At 41.8% G+C, this 16,845-nt stretch overlaps 1 protein-coding gene across 6 annotated transcripts in view; it reads left to right on the forward strand.

The window, feature by feature from the left end:
* Positions 1-16,845, forward strand: part of edil3a (EGF like and discoidin domains 3a) — a 112,269-nt gene that overhangs the window by 61,520 nt on the left and 33,904 nt on the right. For all 6 annotated transcript variants that reach the window (XM_027015065.3, XM_027015066.3, XM_081714070.1 and 3 more), the window contains 2 exons: positions 3,588-3,701; positions 12,343-12,524. In XM_027015065.3, coding sequence (XP_026870866.1) covers positions 3,588-3,701; positions 12,343-12,524 — 296 coding nt within the window. The remainder of the gene's footprint in view (positions 1-3,587; positions 3,702-12,342; positions 12,525-16,845) is intronic.

Raw genomic sequence — 16,845 nt, forward strand, 5'->3', positions numbered from 1 at the left:
ACATGCAAAAAAACTTTCCATGCAAAAGCAGACGATGGAACTTGCCTGCTTGTGGTGTCACGGCACCCTGAGATTCTGCATAAAGACACGTAACGCTGATGTGAATGCTTCGAAGTAGTGAGCAGAAAAAAAAAAAGCAATGAAGCAGCCAGTATAAGCTTTCACATGAAGCTATTTGGATGGCTTCAAATGAATTTGCAATTATGACGTTTTGTTTGCAGGATTTAATTGGTGTGAATGGATGGGAATTGCAATACGAATTACAAAGAAGAGGAAAAGCCTGCAGAAACAGGAAATAATTGCCACTGCGTTTAATCAAGAGTAAATCATGTGTAAGCTAGGGTGTTCACTTGTGCAGTTGTCACCACAGTGGGTAATTTCTTTTTTTTTCATATGGTAAGATGCTTATTCCATGGCAAACATCATGGGTAATTCTCATTTGATGTTTGATATTGCAATCATCTGCTCACTGACTCTGAGACGCCACAGTGTCTGACAAAGTGACAAAAGTGACACGGCTTTTTTTTTTTCCTTAAAAATAAACCTCTGTAGAGTTTTACTTGCAACCAGCAATTAATTCCACATGCCACTCAAATATGCCTTTAGTGTTCATGCCTTCCCGTAATGTTCCTCCAATTCAATTTGATTGTCTACTCACAATCGGTGGATTTATGGAGGGTAATGACAAACATTAATGCTCACTTAGAATTTTCAAGAGGCTAATGGCGCAATACTAATTTGCTCTTGTAATCAGCAATGCACTCCCGAGTCTTCGTTTGTCAGGTTAATGATCGTTAATGAGAGCAGTAGGTCTCTCTTGGTTGAATTAATTAAAGCATAATCCCCTTTGATTGTGACAATCTCCTGCTATCAAGACCGTATACCTTTGACAACTACCTGTTTGTCCATTTCTAAAGCAATAACGTTTATCAGTTGGAGAGAAGCAGCTACATAGAATTTTTTTTTTCTTCAAATTTGCAGTAATGGGTCTACATGAGCTACAGAGAGCAATTATGGTGCATTGTATGGTGGTACTGGAAAATTATCCCTTAAGTGCAATTTACTAGACAGACCCCACTGAGTGTTTAATTTGATTCTCTCAATCGAGTCCAAGTTTATTCCAGTACCCTCTTGGAGAGCTGAGTTCTAAACCTGACCTAACCCACCTGAATCTAACATAACAGGGTACATAGAGGTCTTCATTATGAGTAGCAGGTGTGCTAGTTTGAAGTTGTAGATTTTGAGTTGCAGAATGGGGTTTGGTAGCCATGTCTTTTGTTTATTCTGGTAGAATCCTTCCGTAGTGTGCTGTAAAGAGCTGGATAGATAGGAATCGTAGACAGGGCTGCCACCCATCTGGTTTTCACCAGTCTGCTCCAGGTTTTTGGCAGCAATGTGTGGGTTTCCAGTTCTCACTTCCATTTGTCAATTTTTTGCAGTGTTCTCTCGAATTGTGGGAAGTTGAACAAACAATGCAATCATATTGGACAGTTTCTTTGTCAGTCCTCATTTCCCCTGCCCCCTGCCAATTTTTGGCCAATCAAAGGTCAGGAGGCAAAGTACAGGCAGAAGACACTTTCAGGTTGAGGCTATTGGAATAGACTTCTGGAAAAGGTGGTGACCCTGGTTTTATTTGCTCTTAAACCACAATCAGTTCTGTCCATTAGAATTAATAGGAAAACATGGGATTTTGCTTTATTCAAACAAATATTTTAGGAAATATGTGTGATAGCCAGAACTGATTGTGCTTCAGGAGAAATACTGATTATAAGGCTGGCCAGTAGAAACAGCATCCTCCAGAGCAACACTGTAGTTTATACTCCTGTGGGCTTGAATTCCCATGGAGCTGTCTCTGCTGGCCATGCTTGCCATAGTTTGTCACTGTTTCTGCATGCTTCTGCATACCTTATTTAATGCGTACCTACAGAGATAGACTGTACTGCATACTGTTGTCAGTTTTATTTCACGCATGCTTTTAGCACAGTGTCATGAAGGACAAGCAATGCAGGTAGCAAAAATAAATAAATTACCTTCCTATAGCAGTGCGGTGCAGCTGGGCTGCTACATGTACCGCTGTAGTGCTATTGAATTTCTTTTTCATATGAACTTTCACCTCTCTGCTGCTGCAGCAAACACGTTGTCATCATTACTCACGTCGTATATGTACTGTGCATTCTAAACAAAAACTCCCAGGTAATAAATGCACCTGCCATCCCCTACTGGTCTTCCTCTGTGACACAGTTAATTAAGAGAACCCAGGCTCGCCAAAGAGGAATGAAGCCAAAGGTGTGCTTGTGAATGGGTTTATTTGCACCTGAGCTTAGTGGTGCACCACAGCGACATTGCATGGGCCCGAGTGCAAATCCTCTACACATGCGGATGACATGGCAGATGCCCTAATGCTCATTTTCTCGTCTTCGTTCTGTTTTCTCTCACGCTCTCCCCTCCCGATCGTGCCTTTCACTGTGATTCAGTTCCTTTTCATGCTTTGTCACCTTTCTCTCTCTCACTCTCTCCCCCCTCCCTTTTCTTTGTCTCTCTCTCTGGAGATCATACACTTATGAGCTCACTCTTGCTTGACGAGGGCTGATCTTCAGTCTTGAGTGAGAGCGTGAGAGATTTCCCAAGCCTCCCTCTTATCAGACACATGCTACACAGAAGGCCCTCGTGACACCTTCTATTTTTAAAGCAGGAGTTTATGACGTGTGTCAGTTCATTCATGTACATTACAGGTGAAATGAGGCATCCCAGCATTCTCTCGCTCGCACTGAAAGTATGGGTATGGTAGTCCGCATTTTGTTCTCATGCCTCATCACCATATTTGTGGTCAGCATTTGTTGTAGGCATATGTGTGCAGCAGATGATAACGGTGGCTTGTTTTGTTTGGATATGTGACCATATAACTTTTGCAGAAACTGGAAAAATACCAAACCTCACTTTCTGTGCCTGCAGATATTTTTATATTGATTTAGGTGTAACGTTCTGGCTGCAAGGGCAAGGTCTAAAAATACTGCACGGCTCCTTTTTTTTTTTTTTTACTTTTCCATGTCTATTATTAACGTTTCATTATACTTGTCAAGGTTATGTAGTAACATGTGGAAGCAAACCTCAGTAGACAATATTTTCATTATGGTGTCTTTAGAACTGTCATTCGATTTAAAAGTCTCTGCACAGCAAAGAAAATACTGACAAGACGTTTCTCCACTTCCTGAGTGGAATTTGCTCCAGAGTTGCAGTAATTTTTTGCACCTTTCCCTGGCCGTCTGTCTGTATCAGAAGACATCCCACTGTCACATTCCGTACTTAATTCATTCACCAAGGAACTTTCGGTAAGGCCATGATATTTCATTTCTCATCAATAGCGACAAACTTTTCTGTGCCCATTGTCTTCATTTAATTTGATTAAGTAGTAGGAGTGTTTACCGTTTCTATGACCATTATCTGGGGAGAAGCCAATATCAAATAGCAAACAGACCCAACTCAATAAGAGGGCTAGGCCATTGCATTTAAATGAGAAAGATGGGACACTAATTGCCTCTGGAGTTGATTCAAAGGAATGATCACAGTCTGTGCTATGTGTTTTGCAGATGTTAATGAATGCGAAAGGGATCCTTGTAAACATGGAGGCATCTGTACCGATCTGGTGGCCAACTATTCCTGTGAATGTCCTGGGGAGTACATGGGAAGGAACTGCCAATATAGTAAGTATTTGGCTTTTGCGGATTAGATGTCAATTTGCTAAAACTTTCTGCTTTACCATAGCCGAGCAATGCTTCAGAGTTGGACAAGGTCCTTATTGCAGTGGCAGTGCTGCAACACTTCAAAGACATGCCCTGATAGAATGGCCCAAACTGAATACCCACTTAAACACACACACACACACACACACACACACACACACACACACACACACACACACACACACACACACACACACACACACGTGCACATACATATGCAAACACGGAACAGTGACATGGACACATTCCACAGTAGGCAAACTCCAAACATTGCAGCGATGGTTATATAAGGGTTAATGTACTTCACAGTGAATTTATATGCTCTTTTTGCATAATTTAACTGGTGTGGAACTGAATAAAAAGTGTGATCTTGATAAGTATCATTATCAAAGGCATTAATGACAAGACATTGCCATTTAATTACACCTGCTATGCTATTTACTGCATATCAGTTATATTGCTGTGTCAGTGCTTTTTCTAGACAGATGGTGATAGGGGGCAAAGGTGATTGTAGAGAGAGAAAGAAATACTCTCCTCACAGATGAAATGCTCTATCACCATGAATCAGGAGAGGATATTACTTTTCCTCCAGTTATTTGAGATAGCTCCATGCATTTAATAAATGAAAGACAAAGCCTCTCTTTCTCCTATCAAGTTTTTCCATTATTACTATACAGACCAAGAACAATTTCATTTCAGACTTCAAAACATCAGTCTAAAATACATGGACAGAATTCCTCACCCCATTCAGAAAGCACCTTTGAGCCTTGCCTAGATTTATCATATTCGAATCACGCATGCATATTCATAAAGCACTTAAAACACACTCGTATTTGACACTGAGGGAAACAGGCAGTGCCTGCACAGAATGGGAGTGACCCAAGCCCTGTCAGGGAGTTCACCAGCCACTCCCCTCGGCCCGCACTGCTAACGTCGGCTGCGGCTAAATTCCATCGGGCCATTTGACTGGCACTTTCTGTCCCTTGTTTCACCTCTTTTGTCAAGAGGATTCTCTGCCACCTGCTCCACTCTCCATGGCTGCCCTTGTACGCAGAAACATTTGCATGGTGCAAGTCGAAATCATGGCCCCCTTTGTTCGAGAGAGAAGGCAACGGGTCTTCCTCTCGAGGATAAAAAAAAAATGTAAATTTGCAAGAGAATACAAGCGAGCGAGAATTTCTAGGCATGCGGAAAAGCACGCACACATTGGCAGTCTCCATATTGCTTATGGTAAGTGCGATCCATTGAAACATGTCCAATTTCTATATGGATGGAGCTTGAATAAATGAACTGGAAGTGCAGGACTAGACAGGGGAAATAAAATGCAGCAGAACTATAGTGCCTATAGTTTTCAGCTTTGTTCCAACAGTAGCAATCTGCATTAAACAAATATATCTGATGTCATGACATTTTCAGAGAAACCACTCTGCAACGTCATATTGCATAAACCTGTATGAAACCACTTAGCTCCATGTATTTACCAGAATAAACTAGGCCTAAATCAAACACTTTTTTTTGAGTCAAGCATTTCACAGGGTTTCAGCTGATTTTAACACCCTTCTGGGTGCTGCTAGACAGGTGTCAGTTGCACAGGTGTTTGTCAAATTAATAGAACCCTGCAGACAGCAACCTTCTCCCCATGAAGAAAATGTCACTACAATTTGCCTTGACATTTATTCTGGGCCAGCGTGCTACACCTGAACATATTGTCAGAATGTTTGCATATTTGCAATTGCCCCTCAGTAGCACAGTGTTTGAAATTGAACAGTCTATATATTTTGCCCTGGCAGTGTGTCTCCATATTACAGTTGTGGTTGCACTGCATGACTTATGGCTTCTGAATGCATACTAATTTGAACTTCAAAATGTTACAGTTTATAGGAAGAGGAAACACAGGCTTATAACTAATTAAACATAACTTAATGAGGGTCTGACAGGGGTGTGGAGCATTTTAGCATTATTGTACTAGCTTTCATAATACCCTTTTCTGACCATGTTGTAGGTATCGTCAGTACTTCTAAAACATATTTCCAGTTGGATATGTCATAGAAATATAGTTTTAGATCAGTTATAAAGTAGATAACCACCACCTGGTGTCACACTGTCAAAACCACATAGTAACAAGGACTTCATTGGACAAAAATGAAATGTGTCATTATCCATCCTCCATTCCTGCTATTGTCCCTAACGTTGATATAAAACAAAAAACATTGTATTCAGGGGCACTGAAGTTTGGTCATAGCCTTGGATCTGTTCCAGTTTGCTCACTCATATAAGAAAAGAATGAAATATCATGATGCATATTGTGTCAAGTATCGTGATATTACAATTTTGCCACACCTCCCACCTCTAGTTCATCTGCAATATACTGCCGTATTGTCTTGCAAAGCTATATCTGGTAGAAATGAGTCATAAGGAAACAATCTCAGTTCATCTACAAATACTGCAATATTTCTATGGTATATATGATAGATGGGAAGCATGATGAATGGGTGACAGATCAGTTTTTCTTACTGCCAGAAATCTGCTGGCATGATACTGGTAAAGAAAGATAGAACAAGGGAACAGTGTGCAGGTGAGTAGCTTATAGAATGGCCATCTGTCTACCCTAGTACCTGTCTGCACTCTAAAACTTCAACCCCAACACATTATCAGGAGGGTATTTTGGGTGACTGCTTGCATTCTCTCACAGTGAGGTTCAATACTTGAGAGTCAGTGGAAAAAGCTCCCTACAGCTCAGGCAGAGGTGTGTTCTCTCTGTGTGTGTGTGTGTGCGTGTGTGTCTGTGTGTCTGTGTGTGTGTGAGTGAGGGAGAGAGAGAGAGAACGGGGAGAGAGGGGGAATACTTGTAAGAGAAAAAAACAGGGAAAAATATTGAGATGTTCCTGTGAAAATCTCAGCAGGTCTCCCTCATAACCACATGCAGACAAGCAGAGAGAAATCTCCAGTACCTTCACTTACTACATTATTCACATTACCTCACCATTCCATGGAGTGCTGAGAAACGTTTTAATCCATCTTCAAGAAATTAGCTGTTTTTCTTTAAGAACTGCAATTCCAAGTAACACTTGAAATGATAATGTTAACCTAGTTACTCCTAATTTCACATGGCAGCATCTTAGTATTGGAATGACATACTGAAATAGCAGTATGTACCAAATCCCATTAATTATTCTAATGCGCTGCAAATGTCCAATCTGCTTTTAACGTAGAAATGATATAGACTCTATTACAGGTCAGCACAGGATTGTTGTGGCTATATGGAGAAAATACATGATATATTGAAATGTATAGATCTCTCATAAATATCCTCACCTTCTCCCAGAAAGGCTCTCCTCTTTCACTCCCTCATTACTCCCAGCACAGCAGTGAGAATTGTGCGTGCTGCTCTAATTTATGGCAGTGACAGGCAGGTGGGTGAGGGGATTTAGCTGCCTCGGCGCTGGTGCGCTGTCCTCAGCTGGGGCCGCTGTCTGACTGCCGTCAGGAGGTCAACGCTTGCGAGCGCCCCGCGCGGCTGCACTGACGGGCCTCTGTCAGGATTCCTGCCCAAGCTGGCCGACCGGCGGCAGACAGGGAACATTTCCCCGCAGTTGCCGGGCTCTGCCGGCAAAGAAACACATAAATCAGGGTGATAGGGAGAGAGGTAGGAAGAGGTTCTCCGGCTCTTAAATGACAAGGACACGGCAGGGATGCCAGCAGACGCACATTTCTTGTGTATAAATATAAAAGTTTTCTTTCAAATTTTACTTCGGAGCTGGTATCTGGGGCAAAGGAAGTCCTAGCCAGAGAGGAGTCACTTTAATTAGCAATCAAGTATATAATGTTACTGTCATCCCTGCACCAGAGAATGCTTTAGAAGCTTAGTATAATGTAGCATATTTAAAGATGAGTGTGCAGGTATTAAAAGTGCACCATGGAGCTTTTGAAACGAAAGTCTTTGCTGTTCCCTTTTTTGGATAAAGAGGGGGGGAAATTAATAGAGGGGATTAGTAGTGTGAGGAAATGGATATTGTTTTGACATTGCTGAACTTTGGGACCATGGCTTCATTACAAAGACAATGCTCATTATGTATATGGGTGTCATAAGTTTATCCCATGACATTACCTTACCCTGATTCCTCACAAATCCCACTTTTGATTGAAGGATAAAAGGGGATGAGCCAAAACAGAAATGCCACGGATCGCCGCAAATAACACCGAGCGATTGAAAAGGATAAGCACCTCGCTAAATATTAGCATTCAGCTGCTGGCATGTGTGGAAGGCAGTGAGGATGTCAAGCCACAAATTGAATTGAAGATGTATATCAACACAATGCCCTGTGTTCAGCCCCAAACAACTGGAGCATGGCAAGGCCAAGGTATTCCTCATTCTTTTAGATAGGAAATGCTAAAAATGGTAATAGATTTGGATATTCAGGGTCATAACTCCTCCATGGACATTTTAAATGTTCTTTTAAATTAGATATAGCACTATGTGATGTGGCAATTTCCATCCATTTGCTATGGACAACACATAGAAGATCTTGAGATTAATGGCCTTCCTCAGCACTCTAGATTCAAACCATCCCTATCTTTTTGTTGTTGTTGTTTTTTTTTTTTTTTACCAGTCTAGTAGCTTACTAAGATCCTGTCCATATGAAACCATTTCATCTCAACACCCACTTAACATTCTGCGAAGCCCTGGTCATAAAGTTTTTGGCTTGTCAACATCAAAGAAGCTTTCATGTGGGCAATCGCTGGATGAACGAATGGTCTCGTGCTTTTCCTACATTTTAGGCGAGTAAATTCAGTGCAAGTCATGGGGTGACCATTGTTCACATATTTATTTATTTACTTAGCTAGCTAGCTAGTTCTGTGTTTGCCGTTTCACGTTATAAGCACTAAAGCATGAGATAGGATTAAAGAGACGGCATAAATGCATTATTACATCGCTACCCATTCCATCAGAAAGCACTGAAATGTAAAAGGCTTTTTTTCTAGTGTCAGTGAAAAAGCATTCCTGCTTGTAAAGAAACACATTTTGTACTAGAAGTACAAGTGTTTTATGATAATAAATTAAGACAAAAAAAAAAATCAATTATTAGAAATCTGATATGTGCAGTAGTAAAACTGTTGTCTGATAGGTGAGTTTCTACCTAGCAGGAAGTTATTTGGTTTCGCTTGGCGTCCTGTTCTCTACTGGGTATGATTTACAAACATCAATAGCAGGAAAGCTCCCAAAAGCCAGCCTTCAGACCTTTCAGTTCTCCTCCACACTGGTTATCTGTCCTGGGCATCAGGTTTCTCATCATTGCCATTGCTTTGGTGCTGTCTCCAAACACATGTTCATTAGTGGCCAGTCTCCCTGGGTCCTTGTTATTTCTCTCTGGGCTCTTGATCTAGATCAATTTGTTAGCATTGCATTACGCAGGTGACTTGCAGGGCATTAGCGCAGGCTAGACCTTTGCTTAGTACTCTGGGCTGCTGTGTGTTATACTAATGGCTGTTGTTGACAATGTCCGAGAAAAAAAAATGTTTTTGCCCTCACTGAACAACACAGTAAACAGATGCATATATGCAGTTGTGTTAATGAAATAGCACCAGTCACAATGCTGTGGTTCATGTAGCACCTTCACAATTGTCCTTTATTATTAATTTTTTTACAATAAATAAAGGTCAGACAGTGCTTTTGATATCACTTTGTAACTTCTCATGTTGTGCATTACAAGTCTGAACCTCTTTTGCTGCCTACATGAGCACTGCATTTACATTCCAGTGGGCATGCTGTTGTATTTAATACCCTCATTCATTTACAGCTGGCTTCCTGGACAAGACATGTGATGCTCATACAATTCAAAGGTGTAATTGTTTGACAAACACTTTAAAGGAATTTGCTGTGCAGTTGGAGGAATTACACTACAGACAGAACCGCCGCTCACACACCCCCACTGGGCCTGTCCGCACATCGGACTCTGTGATCCAGTAGTTACTCTGCTACAAACATTTACTAGCTCCGCACCAGCATGAATCGTGTCCGCTCGAGGACATTGTCGACATGGCCGCTAACATTTGCAGACATTTGGGAGGAAACATCACCGCTGACTTGCCACTCTACTGCAAGAGAGAGAGAGGGAGAGAGACAGACAGAGAGACAGAGACAGAGAAGGAGAAGGCCTTGAAACTGAAATAGCTTAAGTAGTTTCAGGAGAAGGGACTAGGAAGGTCGTGGAGGAGATACGAACCTGGTTTCTTCAGCGCTCTCCTCTCTCGCCTGTACTCCACCAGGAGAAAGAACAAGAGGCCAATTCCCTATCAAGAGTCTTAATAACCAGGCTTCAAAATCTCTTTTCTTTTCTCCCAAGCGAAGGAAGCCCAGGCCAAGGACAGATGGTTAAGAGGCGAAGCTACTGCTGGAAGGCTAAGTGCCGCTGTATCGATCGGGGATGTTTGCTAATTGAAAAACTTAAATGAATGTAAACAGAGGAAGTGAAGTTGGCAGTCGACTGTGTGGGATATACGTAGGCCTTATGAGTGCTGAAGGGAGCTTCAGAATAGACGGCTTTGACTCAAGTTGTCTTTACATCATACACTTTTACTGTTTTGTTCCCACACCTCTACACACTTATTGGCAATTCGACCTGGGCATTTTTTTTATATGCTGTGAAATGCATCACATACACAAAACAAAGGGATTTCATTAACAAAGACAAGGACATTCCATTTTCTAGGGCGATAATTTCATGGCTGCTCTAGGGCATTAAACGCTAGATTTCACTCATTTTGTAGGGCGCAAATGCATTTATTGCAATTTGTTAATTTGTTGAACAGACATAAATGTGCCTGTGCCAAGGTGAATGTAGTGGTACAACAAGGGGTGTGACATTTAAAAATCCACTGGTGCAACATTCGTTTTGATCCCATTTTGTCTTAATATTTTCTCTCCTCCGACCTGCTCTTATCACAAACACAAGTGCATCATGGAGTTTTCCTCACTCCAAGCAGCCACAGAAAGATGTGTCTAGTTTCTTACAATGGGATTTTGACAGCGAACATCACCCCACTAAAAATATATCTCCAAATTACTAGCTAAATTCAAATGATTTAATAATTTTTTCACAAGGATAAACAATTCTATTGTAACTGTTAATTGTGAATCAGACAATTTGTGTGCCATTACACATCGACAATTATATAGTTTAAATAATTTAGTCATAGCACATTGTGTAAACAGTAATTTTATTCTCATCACAGTGAAAACAATAATAATGAAAATAATAATATGCATTACTAGAATTATTGTTGGTATTGTTAATAATTATTGCGTTATTGTTGTCAATAACAGTTTTTATTATAAAAAGAAGAGAATATTATGTAATATAACCCCATGTTGCTATGGCAACTCTGTAGTTCCCTGACAAGTATGTCTCTTCCCTCACTGTATCGCCAGGTCATGCTAGGCTTTTAAGGGGAACGAGAAGAGTTTATTTGATTGGATATTGTGGTACCATGCCTAACTGCACCTGTTGTTCATGTGCTCAGGCTAACCCAAGCTCTTTTGTAATTGTGGCGCTCTGAGCCGGATTAGTGTCTTTGCCGCCAGTCATGAAAATAGCAAACAACATTTCTGCCAAACCCATGTGCCTGTGCACCGTCTTATGCCTTATTCCTGCTCTTCTGCTGTGTCTGCAAAAATAGAGCCCCAAGTCTTTAAATCCTTTAAAAATATAATTTCTTTAGTGCAGCCCAGATGTTGGACATTTAATTAAGTTATACTGTTAAAAATGATATCATAGGCAATTCAAATAAAAGAGCAGTTCCACATTTTGTTTGTCAGACATTGGCAGAATTTCAGCACTACAAATGTTAGTGACAAAAGTTAAAAGGAGGTAAAAACTAAGACAGAATCCTGAAACAAGGCAGATAGCATTTCTTTATGTATGTTACACCTTTAGAAAGCTTAATGACATTTATTTCTAAAGAAGCCACATGTTTTAAATGTTCACACAGCAAAAGCATTTTAGCCCAATGGGATTCATGAACTGTAAACCAGCCATTCTGAAACAAAACAAGGTGTCTTCTAAAGAAATCCTCAAAGCCTTGTTTGTGATGGAAGTCCTCACACCACAGGATCCTGACAAAGGCACTGGGGACCTTCAGTACTCAGAAGCTGTCATCCAAGGTTACGGTCATTCCCACTTTTATGGGAGCGAGTACTTTAAGGCCATAATTGCCATACATGCTAACAAACCCCCCCCACCCCACCCCACCCCCGCGGAGTGGCCGAGTCTCCTGTAGGGGATAGGGACTAAGAGCAAGTATCTACCTCAGAAACAGGATAAGCTATAGCCTTTCAGCACTTTATCACTGAAAAGCAAGCAGTTTTCAATTTCAAATGAAGTCAAGGTCATTAGGTCAAGGTTATTTGAAAAGGCACACACTACAGAATAACCTGGGAGCAACAGCACTACACAGGTGCAACGTATGATGTGTTATGTTGAGTCTGAGTTCCATGTTAAACACCCAACGCCCAAGCCTGAAATGTATAATTTAACCTCTGTTTGCTTTTATCTGAAACAGGGAGTGTGCAGATTTGATGATGTCCTCTCTGTGTCTTGGCTAGAATGTTCTGGCCCGCTCGGCATGGAGGGAGGCATCATCTCCAACCAGCAGATCACCGCTTCCTCCACCCACCGCGCCCTATTCGGCCTGCAGAAGTGGTACCCCTACTTCGCCCGCCTCAACAAGAAGGGACTGGTGAACGCCTGGACAGCCGCCGAGAACGACAGATGGCCCTGGATCCAGGTAACAGATGCCCGCACAAGGGTCCGTTAGCGTCGAATGAATGCGCAGCTAACCCAAACACTCACACACGCCGCAATGGCCAAGCCAGGCAGCTTAACGAGAGGCTCTCGTCTTGTCTTGTGGGAGACGCAGCGGATCTGTTCTGAGATCAGTGGCGCTTTGTGCACATTTACATGGTAGCATTTAGCATTCGAAGAAGAAAAGTACCAAAACTGATTCATGTAAATCTCGATACAGTCAGCAAGCAAATGTTTGGTTTTTTTTGGTCCCATCACTACGAACAACATTTCTGCCACTGTTGGCAGTGGAAAACATTTGAATGATATCCCATGCAATCACAAGTCTCAGACCATTGGCTTTCCCTTTCCCAGCAAGTGGCTTCCTATCTGACTCTTTCCTTAAGCAAACCCTCGTAAAATGCAGAACAACATATGCTTGATTTAATGAGTTTTCTCAATGGCATCTGTTGTCTGCACAGCACTGTGTAAAGCCCTTTACCCTTTAGGAATACATTTGAATTAAATGTTTGGAACTTAGTGTTACCATATTCGCTTCTGATATTGTCACACTTTGCTGGTTTATAGTCTGATAAAATACCAGGATAAATTTCTTGGTATTTACAGGATTTTGCATTCTTTCCCTTTGTATGGGAAATGGGACAGATCAGTAGAACTCTTGTGAAAGGCAAGGCTCTGTGTTTTTATTGTTTTGTGGATTTTTGTATACCTACTTTTGTATACAAAAGTATACCTGTTTGTATACCTATGCTTTTGTGTGAAAATCTGTTTAGTTTCAGTTTATTTCTGTAGGGTTTTTCATATAAAAATATGCATTACCAGCATTTGACAGCATGTTTTGATGGCATGTTTGCACCTTGGGAGTATACCCATGACTTAGGGGTTTCTAGCGCCTTGAACTACATGCTCTATGCTCTCCATTTTAGGTCAATGTGTGAAAGCATATTATTAGACATGGTATTTCATAGGTTTTTTTTAACTGAAATAACCCTGCTGAAAATAGCTGTTAAAGAATGAGATCACCTACACCTACATGCAGTTTTAGAGGTTTATAAAACTTTCCTGGATTCCACTTAGGTGTTATTACAGCCACAGTTTGGCTATTTCAATTTTAGCTTAATTTAGTAGCTATGATAAACCAGAGATTTATTATTATTATTATTATTATTATTATTATTATCTGGCCATTTATTTTTCTCCCACGTTCCTGCAACTTTAAGAACATACTCTAAGCAAAATACATTTAAAAAAATATATCTTTAATATATACAGACAGAGAATACAGCCAATGAAGGCAGCTGGCTGTTTCCCTCAGTGACAGTGACAGGCTCGGAGAGTAAGACAGGGAGATGGAGAAGCAGTGAGGGGAGATGAGGGAACATGAAGTGCTTTGGGTGTTTGTCTGACTTTAATGATGCCATGTGGGAGAGTGAGCTTGGCGCTTTGGAACAGTGCACCGGGGAGTTGCAGGGGAACGAAGGGTGAGTCAGGATGGGGGAGGATCCGGGGTGGAGTGGGGGGGTACAACCTCGGGACGAAGGAGGATCCGGGGCGGGATTGGGGAGGATCCGGGGCAGGGTGGGGGGACAGCCCGGGGACAGTGGGACAGTGGACAGTGGGCGGGCTTACATCAACACGCTCCGATGATTGGCACGTGACCTCTTTTCGCCATGGCGACAGGAGAATCCTGGGTACGCCACTCACATGGCGGGTTAAATCTTAAGGTGCTCGTGCACCTTTCTGACTGATTCAAACTGGTCCACTCCCTTTTTCCCCTCTCATCTCTCCTCCCCTTTCACTCAGTGCTGCCTAGGGTGATGTAATATTCAGTAACAAATAAATCACACCAGCACCTACAGCTGTTAATAATTGATCACAGAAATTTTGTTTACTGTTGTTTGTGTGTGTGTGTGTGTGTGTGTGTGCATGTGTGCGTGTGTGTGCATGTGTGTGTATGCGCACGTGTGTGTGTGTTTGTGTGTGTGTATTCGCACAAATGGGTGAAAGTGAGTTAGCGATAAAACAGGGAGGAATGGGGAGAGATTTGTGTGTCGTGTATGCATCTTCACTGTCTCATCGTCTGTGATTGGTTTGTGTGATACTCAGGGGAAATTTGTTCTTCCTCGGAATGGACGATTTGTATTTCACACTCTAGACAATTTAATGACTGAAGGATTGATGTTTAGTTTAGTCCTTCTCTCTCACACTCAAACAGGTCATAAACACAAAAGAATATTAAATAAAAAAAACATTCAGTTTGTTTTCTGCAGTAATTGACAATTACTGAGGTTATGCATAAGGTAAAATAATTAAGCTACATGGTAGTTCATTATTTTACTGTAGCAGCTGCATTTGTGGCTTTAGGAAGTACAAGGTCTGCCTCAGTGTCAGTGGCTGAGTGTCAGGACCCATCCCAGTGCTTTCTCTTCCTTTGCCTTTCGACCTCCCTGCTGCTCTCTGAGCTACAAAGTATCCATCTACCCATGAGCTACACCTCAGCCTGGAGTGAAATGAACGCTGCTTTGGTGCAAGAGCAGTAACTCAGGCCGTTTCTGACGACATGGTCGGGGAGGCCAGCAGTAAAACACAGTAAGTGGAGTTAGCTCACGCTCCACTAGTCTTTCAGCCATTCAGCCCAGTGACCAAACGCTTTCTAAAAGCAAGTGCTGTTCTTCTGATGCCCATTCTGTGTTTAGGACATAGAATGGCAGGATGGCATAAAGGCAAGCTGATGCCATCACGGGAATGTCATCAACAACAAGGAGCTGAAAATATGGAAATAGACCCATCAAAACTGAGAAGCACGTGAAGAGACAATGTAGACCATATCTTTCCTCACATCAGCCATATCATTCATTCATTACCAGAACTGATAAATATACAGAAGCAAATAGCATCTTAAATATGTATTTATTTCATTTGCTTGTACTTCATATCTCTCTCTTACACACACAGAAAGTTACACACACATACACACAGGCAGGGGCAACTTGTGAAGAAGTCAATGCTAATGCAGTGAGTAGGCGTGTGCTGAATGCCCTCATGGGTGTTAGCTTGCAGTTATACGCAACTGCTTGACTGAAATGATCCGTGTGGCTACCTGCAACCACATTTTTGGAGTTGCGGGGGTGGGGGAAACCACGTCTCTGCCTCGGCAGGGAGCCCAGATATTTGAAACGTTCTGAAAAGTGACTTGAAGGATCCGGTGTCATGTTAAATGTTTAGCCCCAGTAGGTTTAAGTGATTCAGTTCACACACAGGTGTAAGGCAGGAGCGGAGAAAGAGAGGGTAGCCATGGAACAAACTGTACTGAGGATGAACTCAAAACTGGACAACTCCATGGATCTTTAGACATCATTGCTTATCTTTTTTTTTTTTCTCAGAGATCATCTATTTCTTTTTGTCTGACTAATGTCTCTCATCTATCTGTGCATGGAAATGTGCAAGCATATGTCTGTGTGTATGTGCAGAGTGGTCTCCCTTCCCATCCAAAGCCATTGCCCCCTCTCCCATATTCCAGTGGCTGGCGAATAGAGACAATGATGACTGAATGACTTGCATCTGACTGGGCGTCAGGCTGATGGACGGCTTCTGGGAGCCGCAGCCATTTTCATGTCAGTCATATGCGGCCCAAACAATTTCCTCAAAACTGACAAATATTGTGGCGACAGATGTTCCCTCTGCTTCCTGTGACCGTGCCAGAAATGTGCATGCATCACTATTAGATGAAGTGACTCCAACATCTGTGGCCATTATGGCTGTGATGCATTGCTCCAATTACCAGTGTTATGGCCTTTTAGTCACGCCCACCTAATTCCTAATTGGCCACCATTGTTTGAGCTTTAGGGAAACAAATGAAAATGACAAATGAAAAGTACATTAATTAGAGAGCAGTGAGTAAATTGAAAGGCCTACAGATGTGCTAGATGTGTAAAAAGGATCTTGTCTCGCTGACGAACTAGATACTTAGGACAAATATGAACTGTGTCCAGAAAGTCTAACCTTTTGCATCAAGAAAAAAACAATTAGCTAAATTAATATAATGATTAAGCGTATTCAGATATCCAAAACTGGAAGTATACTGACTTCATTCTATTATAAGGATCCAAATTCATTCATTTTTCTTCAAAAACGGAGCCAAAAAGGACCATTATTTCACCTTAGTAGTGTGCAGACAGTTGGGCAGCAGTGTGGAGAACCCCTCAAGCCCTTCAGCTGGAAGGGCCCATGTTCTCTGCTGGTGAGACCTGTGATGCAGATTAATGCCAATCCTGCCACCGTGCTCCATGCATTCAGCAGCAGGA

Source organism: Electrophorus electricus, chromosome 5 (genome assembly GCF_041902795.1).
Source record: "Electrophorus electricus isolate QZ-2024a chromosome 5, ASM4190279v1, whole genome shotgun sequence".
NCBI lineage: Eukaryota > Metazoa > Chordata > Actinopteri > Gymnotiformes > Gymnotidae > Electrophorus > Electrophorus electricus.